This window comes from Alnus glutinosa, chromosome 7 (genome assembly GCF_958979055.1).
Source record: "Alnus glutinosa chromosome 7, dhAlnGlut1.1, whole genome shotgun sequence".
In the NCBI taxonomy this organism is placed as follows: domain Eukaryota; kingdom Viridiplantae; phylum Streptophyta; class Magnoliopsida; order Fagales; family Betulaceae; genus Alnus; species Alnus glutinosa.
Window position 1 is genome coordinate 898,252 of NC_084892.1, and position 15,752 is coordinate 914,003.

Here is a 15,752-nt window from a genome sequence, read left to right on the forward strand (position 1 = left end):
TAGAGGAGTCTTGTATAGTTTGTAACTTTTTTTTTTATTGTAAATTATTAGTTACCTCCATATAATTAGGGGTAATTATACATTAGTGACTCACTGTCTTTTGAAAACTGCCACTAACCAGAAATCTTCATATTTTCCATTCTAATTGATGGATTTCCTCACGTGAAGCGCATGTATAGCCTGAAATACAAAATGTATCCCCTAATTGGTCTCCAACAGGGTTAATGTTACATGAACAGAGGTAGCAAAACTAGGGCATGTTTGGAAAAATTTTAAAATCTCTTTTTCAGAAATTGAAAATTATCTAAACAGATTTTTAGATCTAGTCTTTGTCACTGGCACTTTTCAAAAGAACCTAAAAAAATATTTTCAAAAAATAACTAGACGGCTCATTTTTTTAGGTATGGATGTGCTTGTAAGATATAAAATAAAAGGGTTGTGATTGGTGCATAACAAGGTTGCACAACACATTTTACCACGTGTCCCAAAATAAAATAATAAAAAGAGTAGCAATTGGTACGATGGTTGTTGATCTGTTTTGCAGCTTCATGTTTCGTCGCCAAATCTGTCTAGCGGCCCTATGGTTGCCATCAAATCCGTTTGATGGCCCTTGTGGTGGCTATCAGATCAACATCGTAGTGGTTGTCACTAGCGGCCCTTTAATATTTTGATTTTTTTTTTTTATTCTTTGTAGAGGCCTCTACCCCCTCAAATATTTTATAATTATTGTAGATAAAAATAAAATAAAATAAAATAGCATCCATAATTTTATGGTTGTTATAGATAAAAATAAGATAATCGTGGTAGGAAGCTAACCAATGAAAATGGTGAAAAACCTAACGACAATCAACAATAAAACCGTTATAAGTAACATAATTGATTATTCACCAATAAGACCCTTATTTTTTGTTGCGTCCTGATGGCATTCTTTAAGTTAATTAAATCCATCCGTCAACATATTAACCCCAATCAAATCCTTCTTATCAACAAATGAGTTTTTTGTTTAGGTACAAATTAATTGCTTTATTTAGTTGCATTTGGTTTGTTCAAGTCTCATTTTCACTCTCTCTATATTTTCTCTCATTTTTATAAAGATTTTGCATTGAAAAAATTGGGTAAAAGCAGCCAAGCAGCACGCTGGGATGAATCTCGATTGCAATGTCTTCATCCATTAAAATGGTTGTGAATCAATTGTGATTATCATCCCACCTGTGAAAATTATAATAGAGCAGCTAGCAATTACATTATCTCTGATGAATACAAAATAATCTTTCATCTAAACCTTTCCTAAGGCTTGCACTATTTCCGAAGCAGCTCCATGTCTTACAATTTCGCGACGAGAAAATTACATTTAAGTCCTAAAACTACTGGTTGTTTTAAAAATTGGCTTTCAAACTATTAATCCTTAGACTCTTAACTTCCCCAACTACCAAAAAGTGCCGAAGCAGCTCCATGTCTTACAATTTCGCGACGAGAAAATTACATTTAAGTCCTAAAACTATTGGTTGTTTTAAAAATTGGCTTTCAAACTATTAATCCTTAGACTCTTAACTTCCCCAACTACCAAAAAGTGCTAAAAAGACTCAATTTGTCCAAATATTTTCATAATACCCTTGTCACTTTTTCAAGTAAAAAATAATAAAATTTAAAAATCAAAGAAGAAAAAAACTAAAAAAAAAAAATATATACGGGTGGCCGGCCACCCCTTTTATTTATTTATTAATTTTTTTCTCTGTTTTTTAAATTTAATTTATATTATTTTTTTAATTAAAAAAATAACACGTGAAAATGGTATTATTGAAATATTTCAACAAATTGAATATTTTTAATAGTTTGAGAGCAGAATCGAACCATTGGTAGATTAAAAGCTACTTCCAAAATAATATACTCCTAAGCCCGATGGGCTAGGAGACATATTCCTTCACCTCTGCGTCTCGACAGACGTTATCCAGAGAGAAGACTAATAACACTCCACAGCCGTGATGGACTGGGGGCTGGGATACACACTCCTTCTACTCTGAGTCTATACAGAAAGAAGACTAATCAACTTGCTGTCTCACTTGCTTACAAGCTCACAAGCTCGACATTAACAGTGCTAAGTGCAATGACTTATAAATAAAAAGCTTTTCTTCAATTTTACCGATGTGGGACAATAAGCCTCTTTCTCCCTTCTACTGTTTTTTCAAAAATCATGGATGGTTTCTAACTTTCCAAGAAGCAATTTTAGATAATGGCAGAGTCGGCAGAGTTTTGCACTTGGACTAGAACACTGTTAAACAAGCACCCGTTGACAATCATTGTTCGCTGCCTCCAGATGACATCAACACGTTCAGCAATTTCACTAATATATGGATAAAAAGGTTTCATGAAAAACACTGCCGGATATGTCTTTGAAATCGAATTCATGCTTTTGCGCCTTCGTTTTTTACTTTGACATTACTTTGTTTGAAGAAAACTTTGGTATCAAACATTTTGCTACTGTTGGTGTATATCTTTTGACTGAGAAAATGTTGAGAATCTGCTTCCTCTCTTTGTCTTGGGGCGTGACGAATAAATTTATGATTTACAGTGCATGCATGGCTTGATCTTGCCAGAGATCTTTCTGTGCTTGAGGATGTGAGTGCAGTTACTCTGATAAATCACTAACAAGCTCAATTGTTCTCTCTTCATAATCCCCAGTTTTGATATTGATTCTTATAAACACTGTGCCGCAGACACTATGAATTATGAAATAGGTCGGGCTTGCGGGTTTTGGATGTTAAACACGTCCTTTTTTTTTTTTTTTTAATGACAAGTAACTCTTTTAAGGCATGACCACTTTGCATACCTAATTCTGTCGAATAAATCTTAGACTTATACAAAATTTTTCATTCACACGGATTGGATAATATTTCAGCTTTACTGGTGGGCTAACCCCAATGAATTATTTGCACTTAAAAAGATTCAAACTTTAAACCATGATGAAAATGCCACCAAGACCAATCGCTCCCTCCATACAAATTGGGTAATACTCGGGCTTCACGGTTGGCTGGTCCCAATGAATTGTGTTAGCTTTTTAGTGTTGACAAATTCGGTGTCAAAATTTATATGATTTAATCAAAAAAGGAAATAGTCGAATGAGGAGATTCTTACAAAATATTAATCAAGAAAGAAAAAAGAAAAATAATTTTTTTTTTTAAAAAAGAATATTAATAAAAAAAATGAAAGGGTCAACTACCAAATGATTGCAGAATACATCTTCCGAAAGGCATATTGTAAAAGCAAGGGTTAAATAGCATTTTGTTACATGTACTTTACAGGTTTATCGAATAAATGGTCTTTAAACTTATATTTTTCTCATCTTTTATAAAAGATTCTGCATTAGAAAAACAGGGTAAAAAAGACCGTTAAGAATTTCATAAGTCCTACACTTTACACTGGGAAAGAAACCTTTCACTAAATCTGTCGGTGGATATTGGATAAGTAGTAGAAGGGGGAACACGGGCAGCAATCTGCGGATCAAATATCAATTGAAAAGCGAGCTCCCAATACTTCCAGATACGTTAACGTCTCACTAGATTGCAAGCTCACGTTACCGAGCTCGATGCGAGCTGTCCTAACCGCAAGAACTTGGTTATTTTATCGATGTGGGACAGTAACGAACACTGAACTGAAGTCAATTCTCTAGGTTTAAAAATTCCCGTCGGAAATTTCGTTGTGGGTCCCTCAAGGACCAGCGGCGCTGCGCTGTATCTATCTGCCCTCTGAGGCCAACCACGGTGTCGTCTTCTTCTTGTTTCAAGTTATTCTTTCACTTTCTCATTTCTTTGTCTTTCCTCTGTTCTTCCGATCCCCATTTTCCATGGCGTCTTCAAGCGCCGGAAACTCAATCCCTGCGCCAGGTACTCTCGTCTGCGCAACACCCCTTTAATCTTCAATTCGCTTAATTACTTCTTCTTTTCCCAGTCTCTGATTTCTGATCTTGTTTGCTTTGTTCGGTGGCTCAGAGGCTGTTCAGGTTATCGTCTCGTTGCTCGCGGACGAATCCCCGGTCGTCAGAGAGGCCTCCTCCGCTTCTCTCAAGGACATCGCCGCCTTGTACCTCTCTCTCTCTCTGTGTGTGTGTGTGTGTGTGTGTGTGTGTGTAATTATGTGTTTGGAAGAGTGATTTGGTTGAATTTTTCGATTCTAGGAACCCGCTTCTAGTGCTCGACTGTTGCTGGGCCGTGTCGCGAGGGGGACGCCGGGTACTCAATTCTCTCTTGGTTTGGATTCTAAGATGGAATTAGGGTTTGTTTCTCTCTGATTAGGGGTTTGTTCCATGTTCTAGCGCTTCGGAAACATGGCCGGGGTGTTTCGAGTGATGGCATTCGGAGTTCGAGCGTTGGATAAGAAAGACGTAGATCCTCTTTTCATGGTCAAGCTGGCTAAGATTGCCACGGCCGAGATGATCTCCTCCAAGGTGTGCTTTTTTGCTCGATTCTCTATCTCCATTGGGCTAAAACTATAATTTTCTACTTTGGGTTATATGTTGATTGTTGCATTGGCAATTTGAGCTGGTATAGCAGCTTTAAACCATAATTTAGCTGGAGAAAATATTAATTATTCACTTGGGTAAGTTGGTAAACCCTGAGGAGATTTTTCATCATAATTACTATGCGTAGAAATTCAGTTTGTTCTAGCTAAGTAACATTTTGGCTCTAGGGTTAAAAACTTTGAAGCTTAGCAGGTTGGTAGAAAAGAGTCTGAGTAATGGAGTTGCTTGTGTTACTTGTGTGCAAAGTAGACAAAGAACTGCGTTTAATGCTCTAACTTGGAAGATGAAACTGAGGTTATACGTTAATTTTGAAGGCAAAACAAGCTAGTCTGCTTTCCCTTTTAGAACATAACAGTTTGGGAGATGAAAATAATCATGCCTTTTTTTTTTTTCAAGCCGGTGAGAGTAATCAGGTAATGTAACTTCAAAAAAGAAAAAGAGTAATCAGGTGATGCCGAACAAATCTAAGGATTGGCATAGGCTAGTAATCTGAAACTACGGATTAAAGGTTGTAAGGAAAGTTTGGGAGAGAAAATATCGAAAAGGGTAGAGAAAACCCCAATCACTGAAAGAAACAGAGTGTATCATTGAAAATACTGAAATCTTATTCTCAAAATCGTAGTACTGAACTAAGCCACAAGCCGGTCTTAAATAGCTAAAGAAAACCAACTTTTACCAAAAATAGCAAAAGTCTAATTATTACGTAAAATAAAACTAAGAATCGAACTAGGAATCTTGGAAAAATCTGACACCAAAAACTCTTCTAAAATGATAACATAAATATTCCCTAACATGGCAAAAAAAAACTTACAATGCTGATTCAGAGGGAAAAACAGCAGAGTTTGAGACTGAAAACGATACTTGCCGAGCATAGCTTGGTGGCCATGACGTACGGGCCGAAAATAGCTTTATGGATTGGGGTCTTATGTGCGATTCTAATACTCGTAGCAAAAGTTATTTCCGTTTTATTGCACACTGTGAGATATTGCTCCAATTACTCGTAATTCTGCCGGTTCTTGCGCTGACTTCTCCAATTACTTATAAAAATATATATATTCCAGCGCCATCAAATCAGCATATGACAACTCAATATCAGCTGTGACTCCTGCATCATCAATTCTTTTTTATTTTTATTTTTATTTTTTGACTACGTCATGCTTCAGTGTCCGTTTTGATTTAGCTGTTTCAAAATGTGGGGTTTGAATAAATATAGATTTCAAAACAAAGTTATTGAAGACAATTTTTTAAAATGCAATTAAGCGTTTGGTAAAACCACAATTCGACCTTTAAAATCATGCGTTTTTTAAAATGAACCCCTTGCTTGTGGTTTGAAAGTGTGTATTTTTCAATGTTTTCAAACCACCATTTTTTCAAACACACTCCCAAACAGGACAATTTTTGCGATTTTATTTAAAAACGCGCATTTGGCCTAAGAAATTGTAGGGCCAAACGCACTGTTAGTCTTGACCCATGTCTTTTGAATATTGTGCTTTGTACTTATTTCTGGACGATTACATTTTCATTTTTTTTTTCTAAAAGTAAATAGATTTTCATTATTTTTAAAACCCAAGATGCTTCTTTGATGTTTATATTAATTATACCATGAATTTCTCCCAATTTAGACGGCCCTAAACTATTGATGGACAGCCTTGATTATTGAAAAAGAGAAGTAGATGCTTAGGTTGAGAATTGTCTTCACAATTGAAGACAATTTTACTGCCTCAAACATGCATGTCTTTTCTACTATTCATGTTTGACACGATAATGGGGATAAAAACTTCTAATCAATCTAAAGAATAAAGATATTTTTGAATAATGTGGGCATGCTTGTTAATTTGTTTTGGGGGGTGTTTTTTTTTTTTTTGGTTTGAAAAAGTATTTCAATGTGACATAAAGGTGAAAAGTGTTTTTCTGTTTTGAAGATTGTTTTGTGTTTTGGGTGTTTGTTAAAGTTTTTGTTTTGAGAATTATGTAGTCTGCATGAAAGGCTTTTGTATTTTTAGGAGTGTTTGTGTTTGGGTTATTTGTTAACATGTTTGTTTAGAGAAGAGAAAAAAAAGGCAGAAAGCAAAAATTTTAACAAAAGGAGCCTTGTTTTAAGAAACATAACTTTTGAAAGTTTATGAGTCAAACTTTACAAGTATCTGGCTGTCTAGGATCATTACTAATAATTCAGTCAAAAAGTCATCATCAAATGAGTCAAGTCTGGAGTTTTCCAGGAAGTCTAAGTTGAGTCTTTACTGTGTTTGGTTCCAGAAGAAGTATTGAAAATTCTAAGACTCTTTGAATATTAGGAATTCTATGGTTATTGTGTCAAATGTGCAATTATGGGGCCATCGTCACCAACATGCTATGCAATACAATAGATTGCTCATTAAAGCTTCTGATTTGGGAGGCTGCTCAGATTTACAAGTATCCTGTCATGGTCAATTGACTTGTCCCTGGAACAGCTTTGTTAATTCTCTTTGATTGTTCTCTTTGATACAGGAGCTAAATGCTGACTGGCAAAGAGCTGCAGCAGGCCTACTTGTTTCAATAGGCTCACATTTGCCCGACTTAGTAAGTTTCCTGATTTGTTGCTTATTCTGAACAGGTTCTACAGTAGGAAACATACCATTATTCTAATACATTTGCTAACTTTTCCCTTCCATATTATAGATAGCAGACTCTGTTAAATTGAAATTTCATGTACAAGATGAATGGCAGATGGCATGTTATTCCCCTTCTATATTATAAGTTTAGTTTTTGTATTGAAGTTTCCATGTACAAGATGAATGCGTTAGGGAATATTTATTATCAGAAGAGGAAGCTATGCGTTAGACATTAAACAAAAAAGGGGACCAACTGGCCTGTAATGCTAGGAGGTATTACTCCCAAATTATTTAATACTGTAATTAAAAATGCCATGTGGTATCACACTCAAAGAGCGACAACTTATTCAAAGTTGAAGGTGAAAGGTGTGAGAATGCATGATATATTTAGCATTACAATGGATTCTGCAAGGATTTAAGATTTCATCCAAAATGCTGATGATGTTTGTTAATTTGGCTTCATCTTGCAAGCTATCGCCAATAATTTTGTTTAATCCTTTTTTTTTTTTTTGGGTCTAAACACTTGGCATCATTTCTTTAATGATTTGGACACTTCAGACATAGACCAACATAGACAACGATGGTAATGATGGCAAGTTTGGAAACCTATCAGGTGATGATGGTTAGATAGGTTTCTGGGATCTTCTTTTTCTTCTTGGAAACCATATTTATTATAAGAGTACAACAAATCAACAATGGTTCTTTGCAATTGAAATCTTTCACAACCTTTGAAATCTGCCTTCCTCAAGTATTTTATTATTATTATTATTATTATTATTGTGTTGTTGTTATTGTTATTATTATTACATGATATCCTACTACTTTTATTATCTGCATTGAAATTGTGTATAAATCCTCCACTTTTCTCTTCATAGTTTGACTTTCGTATATTTTGGAAGATTTTCTTATATCATATTAAAGAGCAAGCAACTCGGAATAGTATAAAGAATCATTTCTTGAATTTCTTTCAGTTAAACAAATTATGCAAAAATAACTTTCAGGAATTTTTATTTTTTGATAAGTAAAAAAGTTTATTATAAAAAAAACGTAAAGGGGCCCTTAAGTACATAAGGAGTATACAAGAGAGCAACCAAACCAACCCAAAAGGAAAGAGACCCGATAAACCCGCCAGACACTAAAACCCCAAAAGACCTAAGACCCACAAGGCACTCAACACTAGAACATTTGAGCTTTGCCTTTCCGATGCTGGGAGGTTGCATAATCATCGCCGTAATTGATGGAGCTTTTCAAATAATTTCAGGAATTATTTTAAATAGAAGAAATACCTCAGAGTAGCATTTTGTCAATGAACAGTTTAGAAATGCTGGTAGTTTGATTGATAGGATTGTTTAAATCAGCACGTTGTACTTCTTTTTTTTTGATAGGTAATAGGCAGAATATATTAGAAAAGCGTAAAAGGCGCTCCTACGCATACAGGGAGTACACAAAAAGGACACAAAAAAAAAAAAAAAAAAAAACACCCGAAAAACCCAAAAAGAAATTTTACATCAAACCCCCAACTTCTTACTCCTAAGTCAGCTAGAACCCACTCCCTTAGCATCGAAATTAATAGAACATTCTAGATTCTTGACCTCTCTTTTCCCCTTTTTCCTTATTATCTCCTTAACCTTCTTAGGAGGGGAATCAGAGTTAAAGCGCTCATCTTCAAGCAAAGATTGTGTTTGCTACACTGTGTGCTTGATGTATTTACTCATCGTCTTAGCATATAGCTTTGGTATATTATATATGATCTATTGGTTTGTATTTTTATTTTTTTTGGGGGGGGGGGTTTAGAGGCCAACCCTACTTTTAAGAACCATAGTGACATATAACTTCCACACTTTGTGAATATAATTTCCTAACTTGCTATGACTTTTCTGTACATTACTTTCTCATCCTGTCCTTATTTTCATGACTCATCCGATATTTTTCTTTTGATTGGTATGATTCATCTGGTATTCTTTTTTTTTGATAAGTAAGAAAACTTCATTAAAATAAGCGAAAAATGCTCCTAAGTACACATGAAGTATACACAGGAACACCCAGCTAGCCCACAGAAGAAAACCCACAAGAACCTACGCACACACAAATCCCGAAGGCCCCAAAAACCCAAAATCCAGAAGAAACTCCCATAAAGCCCAAACTACAAAATACATCCCAGAAGATACCCCCACCCAAAAAACATGAAAACACCCCCAAAACCTTAAACCCGAAATACAAGCAAACCCAAAAAACAGAGGGAAAAACCCAAGAATGTGTCCTCATTTCATCTGGTATTCTTTCTATAACAAATAATGTGTCCTCATTTAATTTACCCCCCCACCCCCCAAATCTCCCACCTTTCCCCCTCTTCTTTCCCTCTCCCCACACTCAGGCTTTCCATATTTGTCATTGTGTGTGTGTGTGTGTGTGTGTTGTTGTTGTTTTTTTTTTTATTTGCAATTAAATGACTACTGATTTTTTGGTTTGGCAGATGATGGAAGAAATATTTCTTCATTTGTCAGGGTCAAATCCAGCTCTACCAGCTATGGTTCAAATACTTGCAGATTTTGCTGCTGCTGATGGTTAATCATCAGACTTCTCTGTTCTTTGTGCTTTAGAGCAGCTTTGGATGTTTCTTTGTCATTTCACTTTTCTGCTTAAACTGAAGTGTCTTCTGTACTTCTTATTTCTATTGAAGTGTTGCAGTTCACTCCACGATTGAAAGGTGTACTTTCACGAGTTCTGCCTATTCTTGGAAATGTGAGAGATGCCCACCGGCCAATTTTTGCAAATGGTGTGGTGAATTTCTCTGACTCATCATTGGGACATTTCATGCCAGATGCAAAACCTATGAAATACCTTAGTTGATATATTTTATGTGATTTGTTGGTTTATTTAGGATCTATGTTTTCTTGTATCTATAGTCAGGATTCAAATGAATGGATCATGAGATTTTACATTGGCAAACTGCATGATTTGTTAGGTGTTCTATAACTGGCCAAACTAGTATATACATCATGTCCAGATTGCACAGGCTAAGTTCTTTGCATTATAGAAAATTGTTTATTCAAAATTTTTAGCGATCCATAAGGAAAAGAAATGGATTTCAATATGGCTCTCAGTATTAGTCACCAAAATAAACCTTCAAAGAGAATTTTATAATTACCTCTTTTTATGTCATTGGTTCCAATTATCTTTGGCAATTTTGAATAAGAATTACACTACTTAAGAAAAAGTTCATATGTTCATTGGCTTAGGCTTGTAGATTGTTTACCATCTAGCTTCACTTATTAAATATGTCCGAGGCTGTATCAGAACCTGTGGTCAGTTCTCCCAATCCTGAACTTAGAACACCTTCATCTCCAAGCCTGTTAGTTAAAAATTAGTGTACGTAAGTTTCTAGCTATCTCATGGTTAACTTGCATGCTTCACGATGGTAAACTTGATCCACTGTTTTTCTGAAGTAAGGTTCTAGGTCGAATGTTTGAGCTTAAGTAATTCTATGCAAAATTTTGCTTAATACTCCTAGCAAAAGTAAAAGTGTGCTCGTAAAAATAGCATTGCAAGCAAATAGAACAGAGAGCATACCATTTGTGTCTTTTAGAGTTGTGAGCTTGTTATAGTTGGCCTTAAAGGGAGAATCTTGCTGCTTGTTATATCCCTGCGTTCTTCTTGATTGACCTAGGAGTTGTTCCTGGGCATCCAAAAAAATAAATGAAGACCTTCTGGAAAGTTTCCTATGAAAAGAGCATAGCCAGCCAACATGAGCCTGTCTGATACTGGTCATTCCTGATAAATGAGAAATGGTTGTGTCTATTCCCACCCTTTGAGCAATGAAAAGTAGACAGCAAGTGAGCAGCAAGCTATGTGATGAGCATACAAAAAATTATGAATGAACACATCGGATGACTGACCATCATTTGCCATTCATCACTACACTGCTCTGTGTCTGATCGTATGAGATGTTCTTAGGGAGTTTGTTTGCAAAACATTTTATTTGATATTTTCGTTTCGGTTATCTTACAAACATGTGATTAGAATACTCTACAACTTTTGTTTTTTGTTGGAGCTGATTTTGCTCAAGATATATTTAATATTTTCTTTTACACGTATTAGCCTGCCAAGTTGTAATATATTTCATTCTGTTCCAGCATTCAAGTGCTGGTGTCAGGCTGTATGGCAATATAGTGTGGACTTTCCTTCGTATACACCTCTCGGTGGTGATGTCATGTGAGATCAATTTGTGCTTTTACTACTTTGTTTGCCTATTCCCCCATATCATATTTTCAGTATGTTCTGTCTTAAATACATATGTCATTTAGTGCAGGTCATTTCTGAATTCTGCTTTTGAGCTTTTATTGAGAGTTTGGGCAGCTTCGCGGGAAATAAAGGTGTGCAAAATAAAGTTTTTGTTCTTTTTCTACTTACCATTTTATTGCTCTATGTCCTTTTTGAACCTTCATCTTGAGTTACAACTATACCTTGGCATAAGTTATTTATTTATTATTATTTTTTTAAATTTGTTTTCAGTCCCCTATCTCATCTTGACAGAACATGTTTTTTTTTTCTTTTCTTCAAAACTTGTGTGGTGACAAATTATTTCTTGCTGTGTTGTCTTCTTCTTCTTCTTCTTCTTCTTTTTTTTTTTTTTTTTTTTTTTTTTTTTTTTTTTTTCCCTTTGTTAATGGATCATTTTTCTGCTTAATGTTGAGTCATGCATGCCTCAAGAATTGAAGAAGACCACAAGAGTTCAAATAACATGTCTTCGTTCCTTTGTACCTCCACTCTTAGATGATGTATACCATTTTTTAATTTAATTTAATTTAATTTTATTTTGCAGTTGGATCTTGAAAGATTTTTTTATTTTATTTTATTTTTTATGAAAAGTTAAGTCTTCACTAGAAAAAGCATGATTTTCGTGGAAAAATTCTCTATGTATGTGTGAAAAATTCTCTATGTATGATTTGCAAAGAGACTATTCATTTTCCTTGGAAAAGTATCTGGCGGACCAAAGTTCCTTCGAAAGTGGCTTTCTTTGCTTGGACGGCAGCGCATGGGAAGATCCTTACTTTGGACAATCTTAGGAAGAAGCGGGTCATAGTGATTGATAGATGCTGCATGTGCAAAATGAATGGGGAGTTGGTGGATCACCTTCTTCTCCATTGTGAGGTAGCACGCGCTCTGTGGATCGCCATCTTTAGTCGCTTCAGTCTGTCTTGGGTTATGCCTCTTCGGGTGGTAAATTTATTCGCTTGCTAGTGGACGGGTGGTCGCTCCCGGAGTGCTGTCGTGTGGAAGATGGTCCCTTGTTGCTTTATGTGGTGCTTATGGAGGGAACGCAATGATAGACAGTTTGAGGACAAAGAAAGAACCATTGAGGATCTCATCTCCTTTTTCTTTCATTCTTTGTACTCTTGGTCGGCTGCGTTCCTCGCACCTTTAACATTTAGTTTTAATGATTTCTTTGTATTGTTTTCTACTTCCTCTTAGATGCCTTTCTTGTATACTTCCTGTGTACTTGATTGCACTTTGCGCTTTTTAATGATATTTCTCTTACTTATCAAAAAAAAAAAAAAAATACTATGTTTGTACTATACCTATATGACTTTGCGTTTTCATTTTCTAATGATATTTTAATTTTTGTCTGGTTGATTGGTTATATGTCTTACTTATGTCTTCCATTATTTTTATTTGCTTAGATTTGTAGCAATTAATTGGAGCGATTTGATGTTGTTATTCTACTTAAGTTTCTTTGGAATAGGTGCGCATATCTTCTGTGGAGGCCTTAGGTCAGATGGTTGGCCTTGTCACCCGTACGCAATTAAAGGCAGCTTTACCCAGACTTGTCCCTACAATTTTGGAATTGTAAGATTGGTTATAATTAGTAATTCTTCAAGCTGTACATTTACAATGCTGCACATTTTTCTTTTTTTTTCTTTTTTTAATTTTTTTATTCCTATTGTCTGTGTAGTAGTTTTGTGAATTCGTGTTGTGCATATGCATTTAAGAAACATGCACATACAAACACCATCATCCATATCATGCAAATAAATGAAAGTCAACAGGGATTACACTGCAATTTTCTGTTTTGTGTTAATCAGATATAAAAAAGATCAAGATATTGCCTTCCTGGCAACGTGTAGTCTCCACAATCTCTTAAATGCCTCTTTGCTGTCAGAAAGTGGTCCTCCTTTGCTTGATTTTGAGGTAATGCACTCTTCATTCTGCTTGATTGTCTTCCCTAGTAATATTTATGATAGATGCTGGGGCTTATTTAACACATTCCATCCGACGTAAGCACACGTATTCCTGACCGTATCTGTGTACTATAGTAATTTGTGTTTTAGGTAACTTGGGCCTTGTAACATATTTCAAAGTAAGGGAGGATTCAATTTATTTGTTTTGGGTGATTTGGGAGAAGTGGCAATATTTTAAGAGAGCTGTAGGAAATGTTCCTAGAAACTTGATTCATCAGCTATTTACTTATAAAAAAATTCTCAGTAAGGGGTGCTATATTGTGCCCTATCATCTCGTTTATGATTTTATCTTATGATGAAATGGTGGTCTTTTCCATTTAAAATTTGACATGTTGACCTATGTGGAAGGGCAAAACCTTTGATTGCCGAAGTAGATATAGGTGGTTTCTTAGGCTGGGGAGAGTGTAGAATTCACCGTTGTGTATTTGTGGGATCTAGCGGATGCTGTGTTTACCCTATACTTGGTATAAACTCTTGCATGTCTGCATAGCATTTTTTGTTATCTGTTACAATTTCTTTTCTATGCAGAAATTGTTGATTGTTCCTATAAGTTGCAAATATTATGCAAAAATAAGTTATTTAGTGATGGTTTATTCTTGGGATGGCTTGCAGGACCTCACAGTTATTCTATCAACACTTCTCCCAGTGGTTTGCATAAATGGCGATAGCAAAGAGCATTCAGATTTCTCAGTGGCTCTGAAGGTATAAAATTCAGTTTTGTGTAAATTCCTTGAAATCCGTTTGGCAACACTTTTTGTCCAAGCCTTTTGCTCTCTACCAAAAACGCAAAAGCATTAACAAATAATTCAAAACACAAAACACTCACAAAATATTCAAAACTACTTTCATCTTTATGTCAAATCAAAACATTTTTTCAAACAAAAAACACCCTCTAAAATGTTTTGCCAACTGAACTCAATAACTTTCTTTGTTCTAGTTAGTGTTGGGATGTATTACTTTTTCCAAATTTCCAAATTGTTGAATTCCTATAGTTTCATTCTGTTTCTTCTTTGTAGGGTTGGCGGCGTGTTATTATTTGGTTCATGTTTACCAGCCTGAGTTTTTTGTTTCTGACATTCGCTTTTTCAATAAACTGTTGTTTCTTGTCTTAAGCTGTGTTTCTCATGTCAATGTGCTGTCCCTCATGTATGATGATGATAGCTTTTCTAATCCTGCACTAACCATCTAGAATGTTATATTCAAATGCACTTTTACTTGTGACAGACATATAATGAGGTCCAGCGCTGCTTTCTGACGGTTGGCTTAGTATATCCAGAGGATTTATTCATGTTCCTTCTGAATGTGAGTCCCCTCTCCAGCTTAGATTTCGAAAGTGCCTCCTTGTTTTTTTTTTCCTGCAAAGATTATAATCTTATTTGGCACTTGTTAGTTGGTCGGAGTTATGGTTTTCTTTTCTTATTAAAATAAGAAAAGTTATAAGTTGGTTCCCTCTTCCTGCAGGAGTTTTAAGATTTATTAAGATTTTAATATACTTTTTTTTTTTTTTTCCTGCAACCAGAAATGCAGGTTGAAGGAAGAACCTTTGACGTTTGGTGCACTTAGTGTTTTAAAGCATCTATTGCCCAGGTTCCTTCTCTTTCTGTTGTTTGTGATAATGATTTATCCTCTAACAGGGACTTATGAAAAAAAAAAAAAAAATTTATTCTCTTACAGGAGCTGCCTTTCTTATAACTTCTATTGCAGGTTGTCTGAAGCATGGCACAGTAAAAGGCCTTTACTTGTTGAAGCTGTAAATTTTTTGCTAGATGAACAAAATTTAGGTGTACAAAAGGCGCTTGCAGAGGTAGGTTGTTATGATCTGATAGTCCTAGAGTTTCTTCTTATTTCCTTTTTCTTCTGATACTGTTAGTAAAATTTTCCTGTTTCTTATTAAATTCTGTTTGGTTTGGCGGTAGTTGATCGTGGTTATGGCTTTGCATTGTTACTTGGTTGGTCCATCTGGGGAGTTGTTTGTTGAATATCTTGTGCGGCATTGTTCTCTACCAGATCAAGATAGAAACGAGCTTCAGAGCTCCAAGGAAGTCTTTGGGTCTAGCGGCACAAATATTCCTTTCCAGTACAAGAGATCAGAGGTTTAAATCTGATTTTTTTTTTTTGTTAATAAAACTTGAAATTCATTTATTGATTTGATTTAATTGTCTGAAGAGAACTTCATATTCACAATATCAGATGGCCCTAATGATGAGGTCATATACTTAAAAAAAAGGATGATTTGTTGTTGATGTTGCTAAACCCGATACTAGTGGATGTCACATTGTTTCCAGTTTCCAAGATATTGTGCTTGTAAGTTCTTCTAGTGAAAATAGATAGTGCTTTGAGTCAGGTTAATGGGAGAGATGGCTGATGTTACCTGATGTTTTTTTTTTTTTGATAAGTAAAGCAAAT

The 15,752-nt window shown here is 35.3% G+C and overlaps 1 protein-coding gene across 3 annotated transcripts in view; it reads left to right on the top strand.

Moving 5' to 3' along the window:
• Window positions 1-3,445: 3,445 nt before the first annotated feature.
• LOC133872372 (protein SHOOT GRAVITROPISM 6) overlaps window positions 3,446-15,752 on the top strand; it is a 36,473-nt gene continuing 24,166 nt past the window's right edge. The window contains exons 1-16 of one of the 3 annotated variants that reach the window (XM_062309870.1): window positions 3,446-3,881; window positions 3,987-4,077; window positions 4,172-4,226; window positions 4,310-4,441; window positions 7,004-7,075; window positions 9,581-9,671; window positions 9,788-9,883; window positions 11,241-11,319; window positions 11,417-11,480; window positions 12,851-12,954; window positions 13,191-13,296; window positions 13,959-14,048; window positions 14,571-14,648; window positions 14,866-14,933; window positions 15,051-15,150; window positions 15,263-15,439. In XM_062309870.1, coding sequence (XP_062165854.1) covers window positions 3,842-3,881; window positions 3,987-4,077; window positions 4,172-4,226; window positions 4,310-4,441; window positions 7,004-7,075; window positions 9,581-9,671; window positions 9,788-9,883; window positions 11,241-11,319; window positions 11,417-11,480; window positions 12,851-12,954; window positions 13,191-13,296; window positions 13,959-14,048; window positions 14,571-14,648; window positions 14,866-14,933; window positions 15,051-15,150; window positions 15,263-15,439 — 1,443 coding nt within the window. In that variant the 5' untranslated portion in view covers window positions 3,446-3,841. Of the gene's footprint in view, window positions 3,882-3,986; window positions 4,078-4,171; window positions 4,227-4,309; window positions 4,442-7,003; window positions 7,076-9,580; window positions 9,672-9,787; window positions 9,884-11,240; window positions 11,320-11,411; window positions 11,481-12,850; window positions 12,955-13,190; window positions 13,297-13,958; window positions 14,049-14,570; window positions 14,649-14,865; window positions 14,934-15,050; window positions 15,151-15,262; window positions 15,440-15,752 lie in introns of those variants that run through there. The other 2 variants (XM_062309871.1, XM_062309873.1) reach the window with 2 other exon arrangements.